Source organism: Mastigoproctus giganteus, chromosome 1 (genome assembly GCF_048544385.1).
Source record: "Mastigoproctus giganteus isolate SK-2022 chromosome 1, ASM4854438v1, whole genome shotgun sequence".
NCBI classification, from domain to species: Eukaryota; Metazoa; Arthropoda; class Arachnida; order Uropygi; family Thelyphonidae; genus Mastigoproctus; species Mastigoproctus giganteus.
The window spans coordinates 53,886,150-53,907,901 of NC_143575.1; the positions used below are offsets into that span (position 1 = coordinate 53,886,150).

The 21,752-nt window shown below is 35.9% G+C and overlaps 1 protein-coding gene across 3 annotated transcripts in view; it reads right to left on the reverse strand.

Moving 5' to 3' along the window:
- Positions 1-21,752, reverse strand: part of LOC150090805 (telomerase protein component 1-like) — an 827,340-nt gene that overhangs the window by 82,542 nt on the left and 723,046 nt on the right. For all 3 annotated transcript variants that reach the window (XM_090372947.1, XM_090372938.1, XM_090372956.1), the window contains exon 45: positions 18,511-18,593. In XM_090372947.1, coding sequence (XP_090229073.1) covers positions 18,511-18,593 — 83 coding nt within the window. The remainder of the gene's footprint in view (positions 1-18,510; positions 18,594-21,752) is intronic.

Sequence of the window (21,752 nt, forward strand, 5' to 3'; positions counted from 1 at the left end):
CACTCCTTATCATCAAGCATAAAAGACTGATTAACCACTTAGTTGACATCCATACTATAATAGCAAGCTGATATTCTACTGCTAACGGGCTTGTACATATTGTACAGATTATTCTCCCAGCCTCTTTGGTGTCTTACAGTCTAGAAAACTTGTACCTACCAATTGACTACATTACAGTAATGTAATAAAAAGTTAAAATAAAAAAAGCTAAATTAAAATAAAATTTAATTAATATATTAAATTTTATTTTAATTTAGCTTTTTTTAGTTTTAACTTTTTATTACATTACTGACTTAAACACATGAAGTACACTCCCAGAACTATGTTTAGGGTCCTAACTATAGAAATGGGAAAAGCAACCCCAAGCCCACCTATTTCCCTCTTATTCTGAATTCTTTTCACTTTCCCACTACTCTATATTTTTATTTCTCGTGAGCCCTAATTTACCAAAAGCAATATTGAGATGCTATTTTTCTACTATGACGCACTTTCCTTGCCTATGCAAGGTTTAGTGACTATTTACTGCTACTTTGTAAGTTTATTATTTTTTTTCTATCCTGGGACATACTACTTCATATGTTTAATGCCGATTTCTCAACATACATTTTTGTAATTTTGTTTTACTTACTGTTTCTGAATTTGACACACAGGGTTGTTATGGTATACTATAAATACTTTTACTTGGCTTCAAAAATCTTTTTTTGACTTCCCACCTCTGCAGACCAGACACTTTCCTCAGTCTGTATACAGTCTCAGTTTCAGTAAGTTATACCTTTTTTTTTTTTTTTTTAATTTCCCTTTTGATTTTAACTTTCCTTTTTGCTTTCTGCCTCTGTTGGGTCAGCCATGAAATATACATGTGCTCCTCCCGTGCTTATCTCTATTTTTAAGCCTAACTTCCATTACCATGAAAATACCATAGCCACGAAATATACATATGCTCCTCCCGTGCTTATCTCTACTTTTAAGCCTAACTTCCATTACCGCTAAATTCAGATTGCTTTACTGATTCTACCATGAGCTGCATATATTTCATGTCAGAAACAGAGGCCCTACTTCTTACTGTCTTTCCTGTGGTTTTGACAATTGACCCTTGATGAAGACATTGAAATCATAAGTTTTTCAGCACTAAGTACTTCTTTTTTATTTTTCTTGTATTTTTCCTTGTTTTTCGTAGTTCCAATTCCCATTCTAGTAGCTATTTTCCTATTCTCATCCTCTCAATCTACTAACATATATATCCATTATGGTCATCAAAACCGGCCCCAGGTCTATCAGCACCCTGTGCAAGATTTTTCGGTGTATCCTCTCTGACTTGAAATTTACAACAAATCGGTGAATTTGCAAGTGAATTTTGTGCCCCCTAAATTTTTGTGCCCTGTTCGGGGGAACTGCTCGATCGTGCCTTAAGCTGGCCCTGATGGTTGTTGGGTTCATTCTGCCAAAAAATGGCAGAATGAACCAAAAATCATATTTCCTCTTCAACTATATATATTTGTGTACATGTGTTTTGTGGTTATAGGCAACTGCAGAGGATATACATAAATTTCTATATTTTTGTATATCTACACAAATACAGAAACCTCATAAATAACACACACACACACACACACACACACACACACACACACACACACACACACACACACACACACACACACACACATTAAAGGAAGCAACAGTTTAAGATATTATTAATAATAGAAATAAAAATAATAATGGATTATGGACCTGGGACACTGCTATATGCAGAAAGTACCCAACGACCATAATTTCTACATAGGTTAGTAGTCGTGAAGGGCAATGTGCTAATGTTATGTTACTAGTAATTCTAGTTATGGAGAACAAAGGAACTGAGATCGCTATCAAGGTGAACAAAGAAGGGAGCTAAGATAAAGGAGAAGTAATAAGGAATAATAAGAATTAATAAGAATAACTTAGTGCTGTTCATCCAGTGATTTCAGTGCCTTTTTCTAAGAAACAGACAAGAAAAAATGTTTATGCTGAAACTTAAAACACTGTACCCTTATGGACTAAACAACAAATTTAGCCATAGTATCATTACCAGCTCTATAGAAAACCTCTGTATTTATGAGAAATTTCAAATGGTCAAATGTGAAACAAACAAACAAAAACAAACAGCCATAAAAAATGCAAACCAAGAAATAATAATCCAAACAATCCAAATAAACAATCCAAACTAGGTAGCTTTACCCAGATCGTAACCAACTGGGACAACAATGACATAGACGTGCAGCAGATACATAACTTACTCTTCAGTATGAAACACAGCGTTCTAAAAGCACTATTTAAATTTGTCAACAGTTTGAAATTCAAAAATAGACACCTATTCCACCTGCTATCTGACATTTGTAAATTTAAACTAAAACCTATAAATAATAATATTAACAAGGAGTATTCTACCATTATATTAAAATTTCAGAACACCACTATGGATCGCATCAACATAAACCAATGTATTAACTCGCACTCTGATCTACTTCCAGCCAGTTGCCAAAACAGAATAAAAGCTAGATACAGATATGATAAACCATTCAGCCTTCTTGCCTGCAATTACAAATCCCTTGCTACTAATATGGACAAAGTAAAATTAGACACTGACACCTGCATTTGCCACAAGGCAGAACTACAGCCGTATGTTAATCCCCACCATGGCCATATTATAACCGGTAACCTGGAGATTATACCATACCAGGAACCGAGGAACATTCTTTCTTATGGATACAAATTCAGGTTGTTTAAAAAACCCAGCCTATTCACATTCAAAAAACAGTTACATTATGACCTCCTCAACTACTGCTTCATGTGTGCCTATAAATACAACACGCCGATTGAATCTTTCCGTATGTGGATAAACACCATGTCATTAAATCTAATAAATAATTACAAAGCCTTACCTCCTTACAGATCCCCACTAACTACTATCAACTGCAATATATCCATAATTAAAAAACAATTATCAGAGATACATGACCAATTTATTATCACCCCCATTGACAAAGTCACTAGTAACTATATGTAAAGCTTTTTACTTTCACACATTAAATACTGAACTCAATTCTAGTAACACATACAAGCCAGTGACAAACAATAGCAATATCATAACAAAAAAGCTATTAGCCATCAACAAAAAACTAAAACTTAGTATTAATAATTATAGTTTTCCATACATATACTGCATACCAAAGTTCCATAAGAATCCAATAGGCTTCAAGATTCATTACTTCATGCAAGAACAGGTATGCATACAAACCTGGAAAAACCTTAGAGCAACTACTGAAACCTATCATTAACATCTTGCCCGACAGCAAGATAATCAACAACAACAATATCCGTATTATAAATGCCTTACGTAGTAACAATATATCCCATATACAAACCTTCGACTTCGATAGCCTATTTACAAGTAAAGATTAAACCAATCTGAAGCTTGTCTTAAACAACCTGTATAATAGATACAAACATAGAATACTCTGCAAACCTATATATTGGAATAATCTACTCAACTTGTACATCTCCAAAAACTACATTTTCGGAAAAACAGTTTACCAACAAAGCATGGGTACCCCTATGGGCAGCCCAGCAAGCTGTATCATTGCCAAACTACACTTATACTGGTACGAAACATCACTACCTCCTGATATCTTCATATTCAGATATACTGATGATTTATTCATAGAAAATTGCCACAACTTCATACAAAACCTTGCCAATATATACCCGACTGAACTCACACTAGAAAAAAACGAATGATAATAACACAGCTGCTAACTACTTGGATCTGGATATAGACCTCAACAACCCCTATCCCACTGTCAATATATATAATAAGTGAGACACCTTTAACTTTAATATATTCAGCTTCATGCACTGGAATTCGAATATTTTCAAAAAAGTGCATGCCAACATCATCTTATCACAAATCATCAGAATAGCCACGATATGCAATAACAAACAACTGATAGTGAGCAACATCAGAAACCTTTACAGCAAACTTCTAAACAACCAGTTTCCAGCAGCTTACTTATATTACCACATCAAAAAAGCTCTCAGTATAATCAAATATACAAAATTGATCAACTGTACCATTGATATCAATAACATCATGGCAAACTGATATTCCATAACTGCTAGGCATGTACATATGTATAGTCAGTACTCCCAGTCTCTTTGGGGTCTTACAAGCGTAGAAACTTTGTACTCCCCAATTGGCTATCTATAGGAGTATTCTTTTACCATTTATATATTATTTTATTTACCTACTTTTTATTTATTTATTTTATTTTATTTTTATCTTCATATACCATACAAAAACACCTGAAGGATGCTCACAGAACTATGTTCAGGGTCCTACTATAGGAACAGGTATAGCAACCCCAAACTGCCCTAGCACCAGCTTTTTGTCTTCTTCAGTACTCTTTATGCTTTCCCACCCCCTATATTTTTATTTCTCGAGAGCCATTAGTTTACCGAACGAAATACCCAAGATGCTCCTTTTCTGCTTTAAAACACTTTCCTCGCCTATACAAAGTTCAGAAACTATATACCGCTATTTTGCTAGCCATTTATTCCTTCTATCCTGGGACGCATTCCTTCAATCATTTAATCCCCTTTAAATTCATAACAAAAATTGGTTAAATTAATTTTCTACTTTGCTAATTTAACTTAACTTATTTCATTTAATTAATTAATTTATTTATTTTATTTATTTAAATTATTTGAATACATCTCCAACCTCTTACACTTGGGGTAACTAGCCCAACATAATTAATTAATTTTATTTTAAAACTTTCCCGATTCCTTACACTAGGGGTCGCCAGCCTAAAGCACATACCTTAGCCCGCATTGTCTAAACATTTTATTTCTCCACAACAGTACAGATCGCTACGACCCCATGTAAGTTATCCCATTTCTTGATTTTTATTCTTGTTATTCTTTTAATCTTTATTTCCAGCCTCTGTCGGGTCAGCCATGAAATATACGTGCCGCACTATCAAAATTAATATTAAATTTAAACAAATTATTTTAAGTGACTTAAACAAACCTTACCTACTTTTCATGTGTACCACGTGGGGCATGAATTTCATGTCAGAAACAGAGGCTATACCCACTTATTGCCATTTCCTCCTTTGATTTCGGCAGCTGGCCCTAGAAAAAGGTGCTGAAATCACAGGACGAACAGCACTAAGTTATTCTTATTACTTCTCCTTTATCTTAGCTCCCTTCTTTGTTAACCACGATAGCGATCTCAGTTCCATTTGCCCTTTGTTCTCCATAACTAGCGTTACTAGTAACGTAACGTTAGCACATTGCCCTTCACGACTACTAACTTATATATATATATATATATATATAAGTAGATTAGAATGTAAATGGAAGAATGCTGACCACATCAGATGTATTAACAATGAAAAAAATAAATAGGTACCTGTAAAATAAAAAGTAAATTTAAATAAATTGTTTTTAAATTCCTCTTTGGTGGCTTGCCATTTTATTTTATTTCTTTTTATTTAATCTTATCTTAATTTTTAATTTTATTTTTAACTTTAGATTTGAATTTTGTTCCTTTCCTTGTTGGTCTCTGTCCGGTCGGCTATGAAATATACGTCAGCCTAATTTTTTTTACCACTTATTATGTATATTTCATATCAGAAACAGAGGCCTTGCTTTTTGCTATATTTCCAATGGTTTTGGTTGTTGACTCTTGATGACAAAGTTAAAATGACTGGATCTATGGCATTAAATACTATATGTATTTTTATTTAATTTATTCACTTAATTTTATTTTAATTTACTTTTTATTTTACAGGTACCTATTTATTTTTTCCATTGTTAATACATCTGTGTGATCAGCATTCTTCCATTTACACTCTAATCTACTTATCTATATTCAGTGGTGAGCTGTGAATATTTTAACAATGGGCTCGCTGTTTTCCCGACTTTCTACCCAGTACAATTCATCCATAGATTTCACCAGAGACCCTTCCCATGCTTGCACTATAGTAGTGTGATTAGATTGCACTATAGTAGTGTGATTAGGGAAGGGTATTTTTCATGACCAGTAGGATATCTCAAGTCAGGGGAGTGGACAGATGGGGCTTATTACAACCTTAACCATGCTTTTAACGAATGTGTAAAATGTTCCTAAGTGTATCTAAAAAAAAAAAAAAAAAAAAAAGAAAAGCTTAAAAACGTAGTCTTCATGCCTCCTCTTATGATGATAACTGGATACCATAGTGTCTGGAGTTCTAACTTTTTAGAATTCTTGAATAGTATGACATCACAATCATCATACTGCAGTAAGTATGATTACAAAAATAAAAATATTTATCATATGACTGCAACAATACAAGTATTTGCCATGATTGTGACAATACAAATATTTGTCAACAATTTATTTTTTTTGCCTCGCATTTTCGTTACATTCCATTGGTAGGTGCCCCTAACAGCTGCGTATGTCATTTCAACTACAAAGATCGGTACTTCAATCGAGGCTGTTTTACAGAGATATTTAGTTATGTTTCAATCGCAAGTATACATCTCTTACTTTAGTTATCATAAATCCATTGTATCTTGTCTTCCAGAAATTATGTAAATTTGTGAATGATCAATAAAATATTTAGAATAAAAAAGCTCTTTTATTTCGTAATCAATATATACAAATCAAAATACCTAAAAGAAACGCGAAGGATGTTTCATCTTCTTAAAAAAGTTGCGTGTGTGCCAAGCACACGCAACTTTTTTTTTATTCGTCTTTTTTTTTTTTTTTTTTTTTAACAATTAGGGACATATAATGGATACATTTTTTTCATGATAAAATTTTAATATTGCGAATAAAAAATAACATGAAATATTTCCCATATCACAAAACATCCCACAACATAAAAAAAATATTACATAATAAACAAAGTTTCTAGAAAAAGTACACAAACATCACAGATTACATGGAAAAAAATTATTACACAAATATTCAAGAAAATTTTATTCTAAAAATTGCCATATGCAAATTTACTTCTTTATTAATATTTGCTGTCGACCTTCTGCTTTGCTTAATAGTTCAGCAATGATTACAGAGGAATGATTTGACGTAACAATCTGGATCAAACTGAAGCAATGGTTTTCCATTTCGATGTATGGTCATCATAACTGCAATGTGTTTAAATGTCAACATTATTCATTCATTCACTCAATATTATTCATTACACTGAAAGCTCACTCAGCTTCAGCACTGCTAATCACAATGGTTTCAAAGATATTTCTGGCTTTCTTAATTGAAAAGGGAATTTCATTCAATTTTAAAGATTAACTGTCTTTGACAAAATCTCTAAAATCATTAATTTTTATTTCATATTTTATCAGAAAACAAATTTCTTATTCAGTTTTCACCGTCTAGCCACCGAGACGAAAGTTCTTTAATATTCTACGATTTCCGTTAGCATATGTTTAAAATTTCTTTCATTGGTATCATTATTTTCTTTATTTAATTTAAAATCACTGTCTGTTGCATTAATAACTTATCATTTAAGGATAAAATAATTCATTTAATAACTTGTCACGAGGTAATTTTTTAAATGTGTTCTTACTAACATAAGAAAGGCACCTGGGGTGGATGGGATCTATCTAGTAATATTAAAGCAGGTGGCAAAGCAACGAAGCAAACCCTTAGCCATAATTATGAGAGCATCCTTAGATTCAGGGGAGGTCCCCATGGACTAGAGATGTGCAAATGTATCCCCAATTCACAAAGGGGGATCGAAGGGTGACACAAGTAATTACAGACCAGTTAGTTTAACTTCTGTTCCTGGTAAAATAATGGAGTCACTGGTTAAAGATGCATTGCAGGATCATCTAGACAAGACTGTAGCAATAATTCAGACACAGCATGGATTTGTTAAGGGAAAGTCTTGTCTGACAAATTTGATAGGATATTATGATGTGGTTACAAAGGAACTGGATGCAAAAAAATAATTTTGATATCATATATTTGGATTTCAGGAAAGCTTTTGACATTTTTGCGCATGGAAGACTATTGTACAAATTGGAGCAGAATGGTATTAAGGGTAAGTTGCTACAATGGATAAAAGGATGGTTGAGTGGGAGAAGACAGAGGGTGGTAATTAATGGATGCTGCTCTTTGTGGACTAATGTTATTAGTGGAGTCCCACAGGGTTCGGTGTTGGGTCCTCTGTTGTTTTGTATATTTATCAATGATATTGATGAAGGTATATCAGGCTTAGTGTCAAAGTTTGCAGATGATACAAAGGTTGGCAGGATTGTTAATGACAGTAATGGCAGTGTGCTACTGCAACAGGATCTAGATAATTTTGGCAGATAGGCTAAGAAGTGGCAACTGAAGTTTAACCTTGACAAATGCAAAGTACTGCATATGGGTAGAAATAACCCCAGAGAAATGTACCAACTGTGTGGTACTACACTTAAGGTGGTAGAAAATGAAAAAGACCTGGGAGTAATTGTGCAGTCAGATATGAATTTTTCTGAGCAATGCAGATAGGCTGCCAGGGCAGGTCATGGGGTTTTGTCAATGATATATAGGAATTTTGCTACCAGGGAAAAGGATGTGATAATCCCTCTGTATAAGGCAATGGTCAGGCCATGCCTTGAGTACTGCGTACAGGTCTGGAGGCCTCATTTTAGGAAGGATGCAGATTTACTTGAGCATGTACAGAGAAGGGCAACAAGATTGGTGATAGGAATGAAGGGTTCCTCTTACCGAGAGAGGCTTAAGTTCTGCAAATTGCAGTGGCTGGAGACTAGGAACCTGTGCGGTGATCTGATTGAGGTGTATAAGGCCTTGAATGGGTTGAGCACGCTGAATTCTGATGGGATCCTTCCACTTGTTCAGATTACGAACCTAAGGGGGCATAAATTCAAATTAAGAAAAGACAGATGTAGAACAGATGTGCGGAAATTTGTCTTTAGCCAGCGGGTGGTTAATTGCTGGAACAAACTTCCATCTGTCGTTGTGGAAGTTGATAGGTTAAATAAATTTAAGGAGGAACTGGACAGGCATTTGGAGGGAATGGCGTGATTTTTTTTTTTTTTTTGGCTGATGCTGCATAAGCTCATACACTTGCTTTATTACATCACATGCCACTACTACTACTATTACTTAGGATTTGTTGGTTTTGAAAAAGCATATGACAAAGTACCTAAAAATTTGCTCTTTCAAATTTTTGATAAGTTTGCTATCAAAGATTATCTTTTAAAGGGGAAATGACAACTTTGTATAAAAATGGAAAATCTAAAGTGAGGATTTGAAGGATGCAGCGGAAAAGGGTTTAAGGCAGAGCTGCAACTTGTTACTATTTTCTTTAATTTTCATGGACCATTATTTCAAACAATGTAATTTACTAACCAAGTTTAGTGTGTACTACATAAAAACTGGATCATTAATGTATGCTGATAACATTGTACAGGGTATCTACAAACTATTCACCTGATTATGAAGCTTGATTAAAATTTTATTGCAAAAGTTATTGTAAAATGGTTTGTTGCATTTAATAAAGCAACTCAAAGAATTTTTTACTGCACTTCAGTAAACCTCTGCATGGGCCTTTCGGTAGCATTTAGAAAGTCAAGATGGTAGCTGATTTCATTCCAAGTGTTTTGAAGTATCTCTTGAGAAATGGAAGTCATTGCCTGTTCAATCCAGTCTTTTAATTCTGTGAGAATGTTAATTTTTTTTTGTATGCATCTTATCCTTTACGTAACCTCTACAAAGAAATCCATAGGTGTGATATCCAGAGAACAAGGAGGCCATGGAATGGAACCATCATGGTTGATTCATCGATTAGGAAATTTTTTATTGAGGAAATCGTGCACATGCAAGCTACAGCGTGGTGGTGTCCCATCTTGCTGATAGTAGTAGTAGTAGTAGTAGTGGCACTTGATGCAAGAAAGCAGTGTAGGAGCTTATGCAGCATCAGCCAAAAAAAAAAAAAAAAAAAAAAATCACACCATACCCTCCAATTGCCTGTCCAGTTCCTCCTTAAATTTATTTAACCTATCAACTTCCACAACGACAGATGGAAGTTTGTTCCAGCAATTAACCACCCGCTGGCTAAAGGCAAATTTCCGCACATCTATTCTACATCTATCCTTTCTTAATTTGAACTTATGTCCCCGTAGGTTCGTATTCTGAACAAGTGGGAGGATCCCGTCAGAATTCAGCGTGCTCAACCCATTCAAGGCCTTATAGACCTCAATCAGATCACCGCGCAGGTGCCTAGTCTCCAGCCACTGCAATTTGCAGAACTTAAGCCTCTCTTGGTAAGAGGATCCCTTCATTCCCCTCACCAATCGTGTTGCTCTTCTCTGTACACGCTCAAGCAAATCTACATCCTTCCTAAAATGAGGCCTCCAGACCTGTACGCAGTACTCAAGGCGTGGCCTGACCATTGCCTTATACAGAGGGACAATCACCTCCTTTTCCCTGCTAGCAAAATTCCTATATATCATTGACAAAACCCCATGACCTGCCCTAGCAGCCTGTCTACATTGCTCAGAAAACTTCATATCTGACTGCACAATTACTCCCAGGTCTTTTTCATTTTCTACCACCTTAAGTGTAGTACCACACAGTTGGTACGTTTCTCTGGGGTTACTTCTACCCATATGCAGTACTTTGCATTTGTCAAGGTTAAACTTCAGTTGCCACTTCTTAACCCATCTGCCCAAATTATCTAGATCCTGTTGCAGTAGCACACTGCCATTACTGTCATTAACAACCCTGCCAACCTTCGTGTCATCTGCAAACTTCGACATTAAGCCTGATATACCTTCATCAATATCATTGATAAATATACAAAACAACAGTGGCCCCAACACCGAACCCTGTGGGACTCCACTAATAACATTAGTCCACGAAGAGCAGCACCCATTGATTACCACCCTCTGTCTTCTCCCACTTAACCATCCTTTTATCCATTGTAGCAACTTACCCTTAATACCATTCTGCTCCAATTTGTACAGTAGTCTTCCATGCGCAACAGTGTCAAAAGCTTTCCTGAAATCCAAGTATATGATATCAAAATTATTTTTTGCATCCAGTTCCTTTGTGACCACATCATAATAACCAATCAAATTTGTCAGACAAGACTTTCCCTTAACAAACCCATGCTGTGTCTGAATTATTGCTGCAGTCTTGTCTAGATGATCCTGCAATGCATCTTTAACCAGTGACTCCATTATTTTACCCGGAACAGAAGTTAAACTAACTGGTCTGTAATTATTCGTGTCACCCTTCGAACCTCCTTTGTGAATTGGGGATACATTTGCACATCTCCAGTCCGTGGGAACCTCCCCTGAATCCAAGGATGCTCTCATAATTATGGCTAAGGGTTTGCTTAGTTGCTTTGCCGCCTCCTTTAATATAACTGGATAGATCCCATCCGCCCCAGGTGCCTTTCTTATGTTTAACTTCAACAATTTCTCCTCCACTTTGCTCTCAGTTATTACAAAATCATTAAGCACACTGCTACAATTTGATAACCTTCTTCCATTTTCAAACTGTAATGATTCCTCACGTGTGAATGTAGATGCAAAATACTCATTCAGTTTGTTTGCTATCTGAACAGGATCATCAACAGTCGAACCATCGATGTCAAGTGGACCAATCATATTCAGCCCCTTCCTTTTAGAGTTTATATAAGTAAAGAAATCCTTGCTGTTTTTCTTAGCATCTTTTGCCAAAGATTTCTCGTAATCCGCCTTTGCCTGCCGAACCTCCTTTGTGACCTGATTACAGACTAGCTTATATCTGCTACAGGCTTCTGCGTCGCCTGATAATTTATATGCATCCCATGCATTTTTCTTCTCTGTTACGAGTCTCATTAGTTCATTTGATAACCATTTAGGCCTAAACCTTGAACAATATTTCTTCATCGGTATGAAAAGTCTAGTAGCTTCCACGATTAATTCCTTGAATGCTTCCCACTTAGAATTTACTGTTTGTAACATCGTCAGTCGATCCCACTGTACAGAATTTAAAAACTGTCTGAGACCACTGTACTCCCCTTTACGGAAGCAAAAACCCTTTCCTTTACCCCTGACGGTAGTTACCTCTTTGAGTAAATCCCACTTCAGCACACTGTGATCACTGCCACCTAGTGGTTCCTTTATCTGCAAATTCTTAATACACGAATGATCACTGCTGATAACCAGATCAAGAGTATTACTTTCTCTGGTTGCCTCTCGAACATGCTGCTGCAGAAAACAATCATCCAATAAATCCACAAAAGTCTGACTAGTGTGTGAGTGACCAACCCACAAGTTCCAGTCAATATCTGGGAAGTTAAAATCCCCCATTATAAGACATTCTGAATTACTGGCCCACTCTATTTCTCTGTACAATTGTTCATTGTACTCATTCGAGTCATTAGGCCTATAACACACTCCTACTCTTATTTTTGCTTTTGCAGTGCTTATGTCACACCAAACTGACTCAACAGTGCACTGTCCATCTATATCAACTGGATGCACTTCTTTTGATTTTATGTTTTTCTTAATTAACAGCATAACACCTCCTCCCTTTCTGTCCTGTCTATCCTTTCTGTACACATTGTACTCCCCAAATTCCAGTTCTGCATTCCTTATATCTTTGTGACACCACGTCTCTGCTATCCCAACAATATCCGCCTTTGATGTCTTGACCAACACTTCAAATTCATCAAATTTATTTACTATACTTCTAGCACTGGTATACATGCAAGCATACATGCTCCTATGCCTATTCCTTATTACCCTAACACATCCCATATACCCAACTATTCCAGGATGACTGCCATCCGTCCCTGAAACCCCCAACACCCCTCGCTCCAGGTCGCTTCTTATTCTAATAGAAGTTGTGCAAGAATCACCTTCACCTCTGCCTGCGGTTACTGTTAAACTATTAGTCTTTGTATCCCCCCAAGCTAGCAGTTTTCCGACCCACCTAACACTGCCTCGATAGCATCAGCAAATATTCTTGCACCCTTTCTATTTAAGTGTATCCCATCCCTGTAGAAGCAATCTCTCCTGTTAACAAGTACAGTCCAGGCTGAAAAAAATTCTACCCCTAGAGCCTTGCACAATCTTTCCAGGGCCGAATTGATCGACAAGGCTCTCATCATATACTCCCTCCTATTGTGTCTGGGCAGAATTGCAGACACTTTTAAATTCAACCCTAATTCTCGGCTTTTTTTCAACAGTGACCTGTACTTGTTGAGTAATTCTGCCGGTCTCCTACTCTTAATATCATTAGTGCCAACGTGTACAACTATATCACCTTTTGTGCCCTTGAAAGATGATATCCGCTCTACAACGTCATCAACCTTTGCCCCTGGCAGACATACCCTGGTCCTGTTCCACCTATCCTTTTTACATAGCATGTTCCCCGTTTCCCTGACAATAGAGTCACCAACAACTAATAGTTCCTGTGGGACCAGCGCATTCTGCCTTGGGGGTTGCCGCTGTGTTGCGTGATGACCAAGTGCAAGCTCTGGCGTTGATGTGGGCAGCTGAGAGCTTGATGGGCCCCTCAATTTATTTCCTTCGAGGGCATCCACCCTGTCCTTCAAACTCTCATATAGGCCCATAACAACGCTGAGTTGTCGCCTGATTTCCTTACACTCCTTACATCGCGCACACACAAAGACATCCCCCATGGCAATATCATGTTCCGTTCCAGAGAGTTCGGCAAACATTTCACAAGTTGCACATTTTTTTAGGCTGTGACGCGTTGGAGAATCGCCCCCCCTCAGTTCTCCCCCGAGTCACAACACTCCTGCCACTTTGTGCCCGTTGCTTTGCTGCTCTAGTTCGGGGCATGGTAGTTTAAATTAATAAAATCAATAAATTAAATGTCAGTAGTATTTGAATAGAAACTATGAAATAGAAACAGTGAAGCGTATTACTATATAATTATGCGTTAGAGCTACCGCAATTAAAAAATTTGAATTCCCTACAAAAACTTTGAATTCCCTATATACAAAAACAATGGCTACAAAAATCTAACAAAAATAACGGTTTTACCTATCGTAAGTAAAATCCACAAAAACTCTTTATCTAAATTAAAATAAAAAATAACCAGCGTAACTATAACTATATGACTACGTATTAAGTACAATATAAAACAACAATCATGTAAATAAAAGGCAAACACTTATCGTTTTTGCGGAGCCTGTAACTGTCAGCTGTAACTTTTAAATAGAGCACATGTGGTTACATATCATCCAGCTGAGGTGCAGCTTACAATTCAAACCTAGCTAGGTAATTTGCAAAGTTTACAGTATTTTTTTGGAAGAAAAATGTGAAGAACAGTGAAACAGTTTTACACTTTTACATGATAGTCCCATGGTAAACCTATCATAGTCCAATCGTAGGGAGTTGCCTGCCCCTGTGGCTACTGCATACATTCCTTACTATCCGGGCCTTTCGGAACGCATTGTACGGGCACTGCGGGAGTGTCAGACTCGCTGTGTGCAACTTCCGGGTCGGAGGTTGCACACAGTGATATCTCAAGTTAAAGATCCCGTAGCCCAGGACCATACTAGCAATGTGGTCTACGAGATCAAGTGCCCGGATTGTGAGGAGTGTTATGTGGGGGAAACGGGGCGACGTTTAAAGGACCGTCTGGGGGAACACACGACCGCTATCAAGACTGCTAACTATGCGAGGTCTGCTGTGGCAGAGCATTTCTGGGAAAAGCAGCATCGAATCTCCCCTGAAGACGCGGTCATTACTGACCGCGCCCATGGATTTTGGGAACGCAAGTGGCTCGAGAGCTTGCGAATCGGTTCATCCAGTCACAATACTATTAATAGGGACATGGGGATCCGTTTACACCCCCTGTTTGAGGCAGTTGTCCTCAGAAGGGATGACTGGTTCTGTTTGACACGCTCCCGAGCCACTTCCGTTTCCGACACGCGCATGGGGAATGTAGATCATGTGTCTGATGACTACGTGCATGAGTGCCATGGACCTGCTACTAAAGGATGTGTCTTAGCACTAGTAGTATGCTGTTGAAGAAGGAGACGGCAGTTTCCGAAAGCTCCAGGTTTCATTGTTTTATCGCTTTTAACCCAGTTTATTTTAGATAATTTTACTGATTTTAACTATATTGTAACTATATTTTAATTCATTGTATTTTCGTTACATTACTGTATATTATTTTATTTTATTTTATTTTATCTTATAGTAAATTTTCAGTTTAATTTCTTGGCTGGTGTTTATCATTAATTATTATAGTATGGAATTTCCCAGCCCCATAGGCCTGTTTGAAGATATAGCCAAAATATACACGTTGCTTTCTCCTGTGCTGTTGCCATTTCAATGCGGTATGGTTACAAATGATTTCTATTGCTGGGATCAAGGATGCTAACTGCACCAAACCATGTTAAGATAATACCTATTGCAATAAAATCTTAATCAAGCTTCATAATCAGGTGAATTTACAGACATTTCGTATTATTAAATAGTAGTTTCTGAGATCTTCAAGAATCTTTGAATAAATTCAGATAAAATTGGTAGACAATTTCAAACAAAAAATTAGTCTTACATAAATAAGTTATGAAAGTTGGGGAGGGAATTTTTTTTTTTTAGGAGCATTAGCGACTGAGGCCATATTGCTCCGGGGATATGTGGTGGTCATTCCCTGACCTTTCCGCATCCTCCGTATTTGGTGGTCATGGGCTCGAACCCCAGTCTAATCAAGAAGCATGTGCTATGCACTGCTGCTCCTGCCCACCTGGCTACGGAGGCGCCTTTTGGGGAGAGAGAGAGAGAGAGTAATACTATTAATGAAAAATTGGAACAAATTAGTAAATTTATATATCTATATATCTTGCATGAAGATGGAATTTTAGACATGGAAATAAAACAACACAATAAGCAAAAAGTGTAGGAAGCCTAGTTAAACAAATTCATTTGGAGCAAAATGAGAAATTAACAAAAATAAATTAGCTGTTACTGTTATTATTATTATTAGTAGCCATATAGTGCAAGGAAGCCTGAGGCTTATGCTGCACCAGCTAAAAAAAAAAAAAAAAGTTACCCAGAGAGAGAGAGAGAGAGAGAGAGTCAAAAGTAGAAGGGAATCACCAAGATAGAGAAGAATGATGATATCCAGCTCAGGACCCAGTGTGTGCCAAGTTCATACTCACCAGATGTCAGCCCCTTGGGTTTAATAATATAGTTAGACAGTTAATAGGCCTACTGTAACCTATGAAGCTGAGAGCTGGGCAAGAAATAAAAGGGCTGATCAAAAATAGATTTGTCAGTAATGACAGTTTTAAGAAAAATAAATGTAGCTAATAGACAGAAACATTGTCAAGATCCTATTACAAATGAGGAAATAAGAAAATATGAAAGAAGAAAAATCTTAGGGTAAGAAACTTCAGAACCACATGGCATCCAATTAAAGCTATATGAAGCAAACTTAAGATAATATGGGCATGTAGAAAGGACAAGAGAATGAAACTTAGCTAAATAGATATTTTAAGCAAAAATGAATGATAATAGGTCTGTCTAAAGGCAGACCAAGGCGTAGGTGTATCGATGGTGTGAAGCAATCAAATATTAGAAGAAAGGGGACTAACTCTGCAGGAAACAGGATAGTATTGGGATAATAATGACTGGAAAACTGATAGTGCAGGACTGACCTGTGCGAAATTGTAACCTATGGAGCTGAGAACTGGGTAACAAATAAAAGGGCTGATCAAAGATAGATTTATCAGTAATGACATTTTTAAGAAAAAAAAATGAAGTCATCCAAATCTGTTGTACCCAGTGGCCTGCATAATCACTGGGTATAACAGATGTTGATGATCATGAAAATAATTCAGTGAAGTTTAATTTGGAAAACCTGTCATTTTATGGAAAATAATATGAAATAAAAAGAATACAATTATAAGAAACGTTACTCCGTTCAAAACTGAATAACCTACTATAAGTAGCTGCAGATGTTATGCCTAAAAGAAGTTTCCAAAATAAACACTGAGCTGTTTAAAATTGCTGAGGTTTTAAAAGTGCCAAGTATGACTGATATCATAGGAAGTATTATGATACTTTCTGATTTACATGTGGCAAAATAGCATCTGTGTGTGGGAAAAAACTAGTCAAGGGCATGTAGTTGTCATAAGGGTCCAGAATTTCTATATTACATAGTAAAATAGAGTTTAACTTCTTTGTGACACTTTTTAATATTTTTATTTGTTGCTCAGGAAAGTTTAATGAGGTGAAGGTTAACTGATGTGAGCAATACACTATAATTGTTATAATGGCTACATTACTACTATGAAAATTACAGCATATCATTTGCAGTATATTAGAATATTGCATAATCTTTATTTTTATTAGTATTACATTACTACATAATGTCCATTATTATGTCCACTGTATAATGATGTTTCTTAAATGCTCCTCTGTAAGTTGATTGGTCTGTGGATAACACCATTGCTGATCCAAATTGTTTAGTCATTGTCTAGTCTAGTCTAGTCTTCCCAAAACTTAGCATTAGTAAAGGCACATGATGCAAGAAAGTAAGCTTATATAGCATTAGCCAAAAAAAAAAACCCCTTCTCATTTCTCCTATCCACTCGCTCCAAACGTTTGTCTAGTTCTGCTTTGAATTTATTTAAGACTTCCAACGACAGATAGAAGTTAATTCCAGCAATCAACCACCCACTGGATAAATGCAAACTTCTGCACATCTATCCTACAACTGTCTTTCTTCAATTTAAATTTATGCCCTCTCAGGTGATTATTCTGAGCAAGAGGAAGAATCCCATCAGCATTGAGCATGCTCAAACCATTCAAGGCTTTATACACCTCAATCAGATCACCTCGCAGGTGCCTAGTGTCCAGACACTGTAATTTGCAAAACTTAAGCCTTTCTTTGTAAGAGCAACCCTTTGTTCCATTCACTAATCTTGATGCCCTTCTCTGTACTTGTTCCAGCAGCTCTACATCCTTCTTAAAATGAGGCCCCCAGACCTGTATACAGTATCAAGGTGTGGCCTGACCACTGCCTTATACAAGGGGATAATCGCTCCTTATCCCTACTAGAAAAATTCCTGTATATCACTGACAAGACACCATGAGCTACTCTTGTAGACTGTCTGCACTGCTCAGAAAACTTCATATCTGCCTGAACAATTACTCCCAGGTCCTTTTCATTCTCTACCACTGTCAGTGTAGTACCACACAGTTGATACATTATTCTGGAGTTACTGCTTCCCATATGCAGTACTTTACATTTGTCAATGTTAAACTTCCTACAACATTGTAACTTCAAGGTATAAAGTCAGTCCCCAAACCTTTTGATCACGACTCATATTGCAATCCAGTCACTATTTCTTTTTGAGATTTTTATCTCATTCATGATTTGCCTGGAACAGATAATAAATGAGGTAAAAAACATTAATATAGAAAAAAAAAAAAGAAATAATCAGATTAATGGGAGAAATACATTTAAAAGAAAATGCTACTTACAGAGAAGGGCTTTCTGATAACTATATTTTCTTCTTCTACACTTGCAATTAATGCTTGATATGTTCCACCTTTAGGTCCTTCTACTGCAAGTGTTGAAAATAAACATTTTTTTTACATTATGTATATACGTTCTAGAGTGACTATAATTTTTTTTTTTTTTAAGAAATTCAGAGGTTTAAGGCAAAAACTCACAATTACCACCCCACACAAGCTCACATTTTACTAAAGCACATTTCTGGAGGTCACAACCATAGAACAATAAAAACAATTTGATTTGCCTTTTCCAGTCTATTGGGCTTTTCTGCTAGTGCATCTAATTATAAACGGGTAGTAATGGGTTATTGCATTTGTGATAATACCAAAATGGGTTATTGCATTTGCAATAATACCAATAGCTGGAATTCTGTGGGCTTTTACATTATTATGGTGAAATGTGTGTCCTCTTCACTGAAATAGTAATAGTAATCATGGCATGTGAGAAAGCAAGCGTATGAGCTTATTAGTATCAGCCAAAAAAAAAAAAAACAACTCACACAACCATTCCCTCTAAATGTTTGGCCAGTTCCTCCTTAAATTTATTTAACCTATCAACTTCCACAACGACAGATGGAAGTTATTCCAGCAATTAACCACCAGCTGGCTAAAGGCAAATTTCTGCACATCTATTCTACATCTGTCCTTTCTTAATTTGAATTTATGTCCCCTTAGGTTCGTAATCTGAACAAGTGGAAGAATACCATCAGAATTCAGCATGCTCAACCCATTCAAGGCCTTATACACCTCAATCAGATCACCTTGCAGGTGCCTAGTCTCCAGCCACTGCAATTTGCAGAACTTAAGCCTCTCTCGGTAAGAGGATCCCTTCATTCCCCTCACCAATCTTGTTGCCCTTCTCTGTACACGCTCAAGCAAATCTACATCCTTCCTAAAATGAGGCCTCCAGACCTGTACGCAGTACTCAAGGCATGGCCTGACCATTGCCTTATACAGAGGGACAATCACCTTTTCCTTGCTAGAAAAATTCCTGTATATCATTGACAAAACCCCATGACCTGCTCTGGCAGCCTGTCTGCATTTCTCAGAAAACTTCATATCTGACTGCACAATCACTCCCAGGTCTTTTTCATTTTCTACCACCTTAAGTATAGTACCACACAGTTGGTACATTCCTCTGGGGTTACATCTACCCATATGCACTACTTTGCATTTGTCAATGTTAAACTTCAGTTGCCACTTCTCAGCCCATCTTCCCAAATTTTCTAGATCCTGTTGCAGTAGCACACTGCCATTACTGCCATTAACAACCCTGCCAACCTTTGTATCATCTGCAAACTTCAACACTAAGCCTGATATACCTTCATCAATATCATTCATAAATATACAAAACAATAGTGGACCCAACACCAAACCCTAAAAGAAATCTTCAGTAATATAAAAAAAAAACAAATATATTTTAAGAATCTTCTCTTCTTTCCTATTTTTTTGCTTGTTACTCCGTATCTCACTTGTGCAATTTGTGCATGCTGTGATCATCATTATTGATTGCTTATTTTTTTTTTTGTTTGTTTTCAATTTTACAATGATAAAAAAAAAAGTGTGCAAAAAAAATTTATGCAAGTCCGAAGGTATGAAGTTGGGGACTTATTGTATTGAAAAATGTTCAACAACTTACGTAAAAAGTATGGCGATAAATAAAAAATGAAAAACCTTACCACGCACTACTCACGTGTCCAATACAATGTTTCACTTTATTTTTTACGATGTCCATTTTAAATCTAATATCTTCCCTTTATTTTTTACAATGTCACATATGGTTTGGTCACCAATGTTATAATGGTTCTTTAAAGATTTAACAGATGCACCATTTTCAAACTTTTGAATAATTTCAAGTTTTTCTGAAAGTGCAACTCTGTGTTTACCCATCATTTTCGCAATTTATAAGCAAAAAAAAAAAATTTACTATAAAAAAAATTGACATCCCTGACATAAATAACGAACCAAAATTTGTCTTTTTGCGGTGTAACAGAACACAAGAATTGACACAACACACTAAACATTTCTTCTCTCTCTTTTTTTTTTTTTTTTTTTTTTTTCTTTGAGCAGTGCGTGTTGCAAGATAATAGGTACATTATCTCCCAATGACAACTTTAATGCCGCTTTGTGTCGCTTATTTACGACTTGCAAAACACCTGTTTATATCTATTCTAGTTATTACTTGAATTTTATGATTTCTGGTTGATTTTTTTTTTTTTTTTTTTTTTTAATTTGGAGTCTTGAACTGTCCTGGTTAATCTGATCTGGGTAAATTGAGAGTCTTCTGCAGTTGATTATAAGAAGCTTAATTTTTAGCAACAAAAATCCCTAAATATAAGAAAATAAAATATCTGAAATGGTTTTTCTGGAAATACATATTTATTTTTTACTTTATTACTAAATAGAAAATCACAGTAAAACTTGTACTAAACTTACCTAGTGTAATGTATTATTTTCATTTAGATGTGATAAAATCAAAAAGACAAAAACCATAAATAATAAAATCAAATTAAAATATCCGTTGACATTGATAAAGGATGTATCTATTGACAACACCAATATATAAAATAAAGCCTTAAGAAATCACTGCCAACAGCTATCCTACTACAGCCTGTAGCATATGATTAAGCATCATCAGCTGGCAAAGAAGAATAACAGAACCACACAAAGTTAAAAAGGCTATGTTAAAAGGTTATATGGTTTCCTCTAGCAGAAAATCATAGATGTATACAACAGCTTTAAATAAATTAAAGCTCTTGGATATTTTAATTAAATCTGTTAAAAATTGCAATTTTAAATTATAACTTTATGTTTATTTTAATATCTTTAATATAAACTGACAAGTATACTTAAAAAGGAGATAAAATAATATCATGATCATAAAGTATCTAAGGAATAAGTTGCTTATATAGCAACATTGAAATAGCAGACTCAGTCAGAAGGGATTATCCAAACATTTAATTAATCCTATTAAGTGAAATACTATAGGAACAATAATATTAATGTGGTCAGAAAGATCAGAATAGCATCTGCCAATTTTTAGAAATTGAAAATTGAAGGACTTTTAATAGAGATTCAGCTGAAGTCAAAACTGAGTTCTATCTTTTTTTTTTTTTTTTATGTAAACCCCAAACACGAGAGGTGTTATAACCTATAGTACTTAGTAACATGCTTGGGTTGGAGGTTGAGAAGACGAAAGAAGATATTTG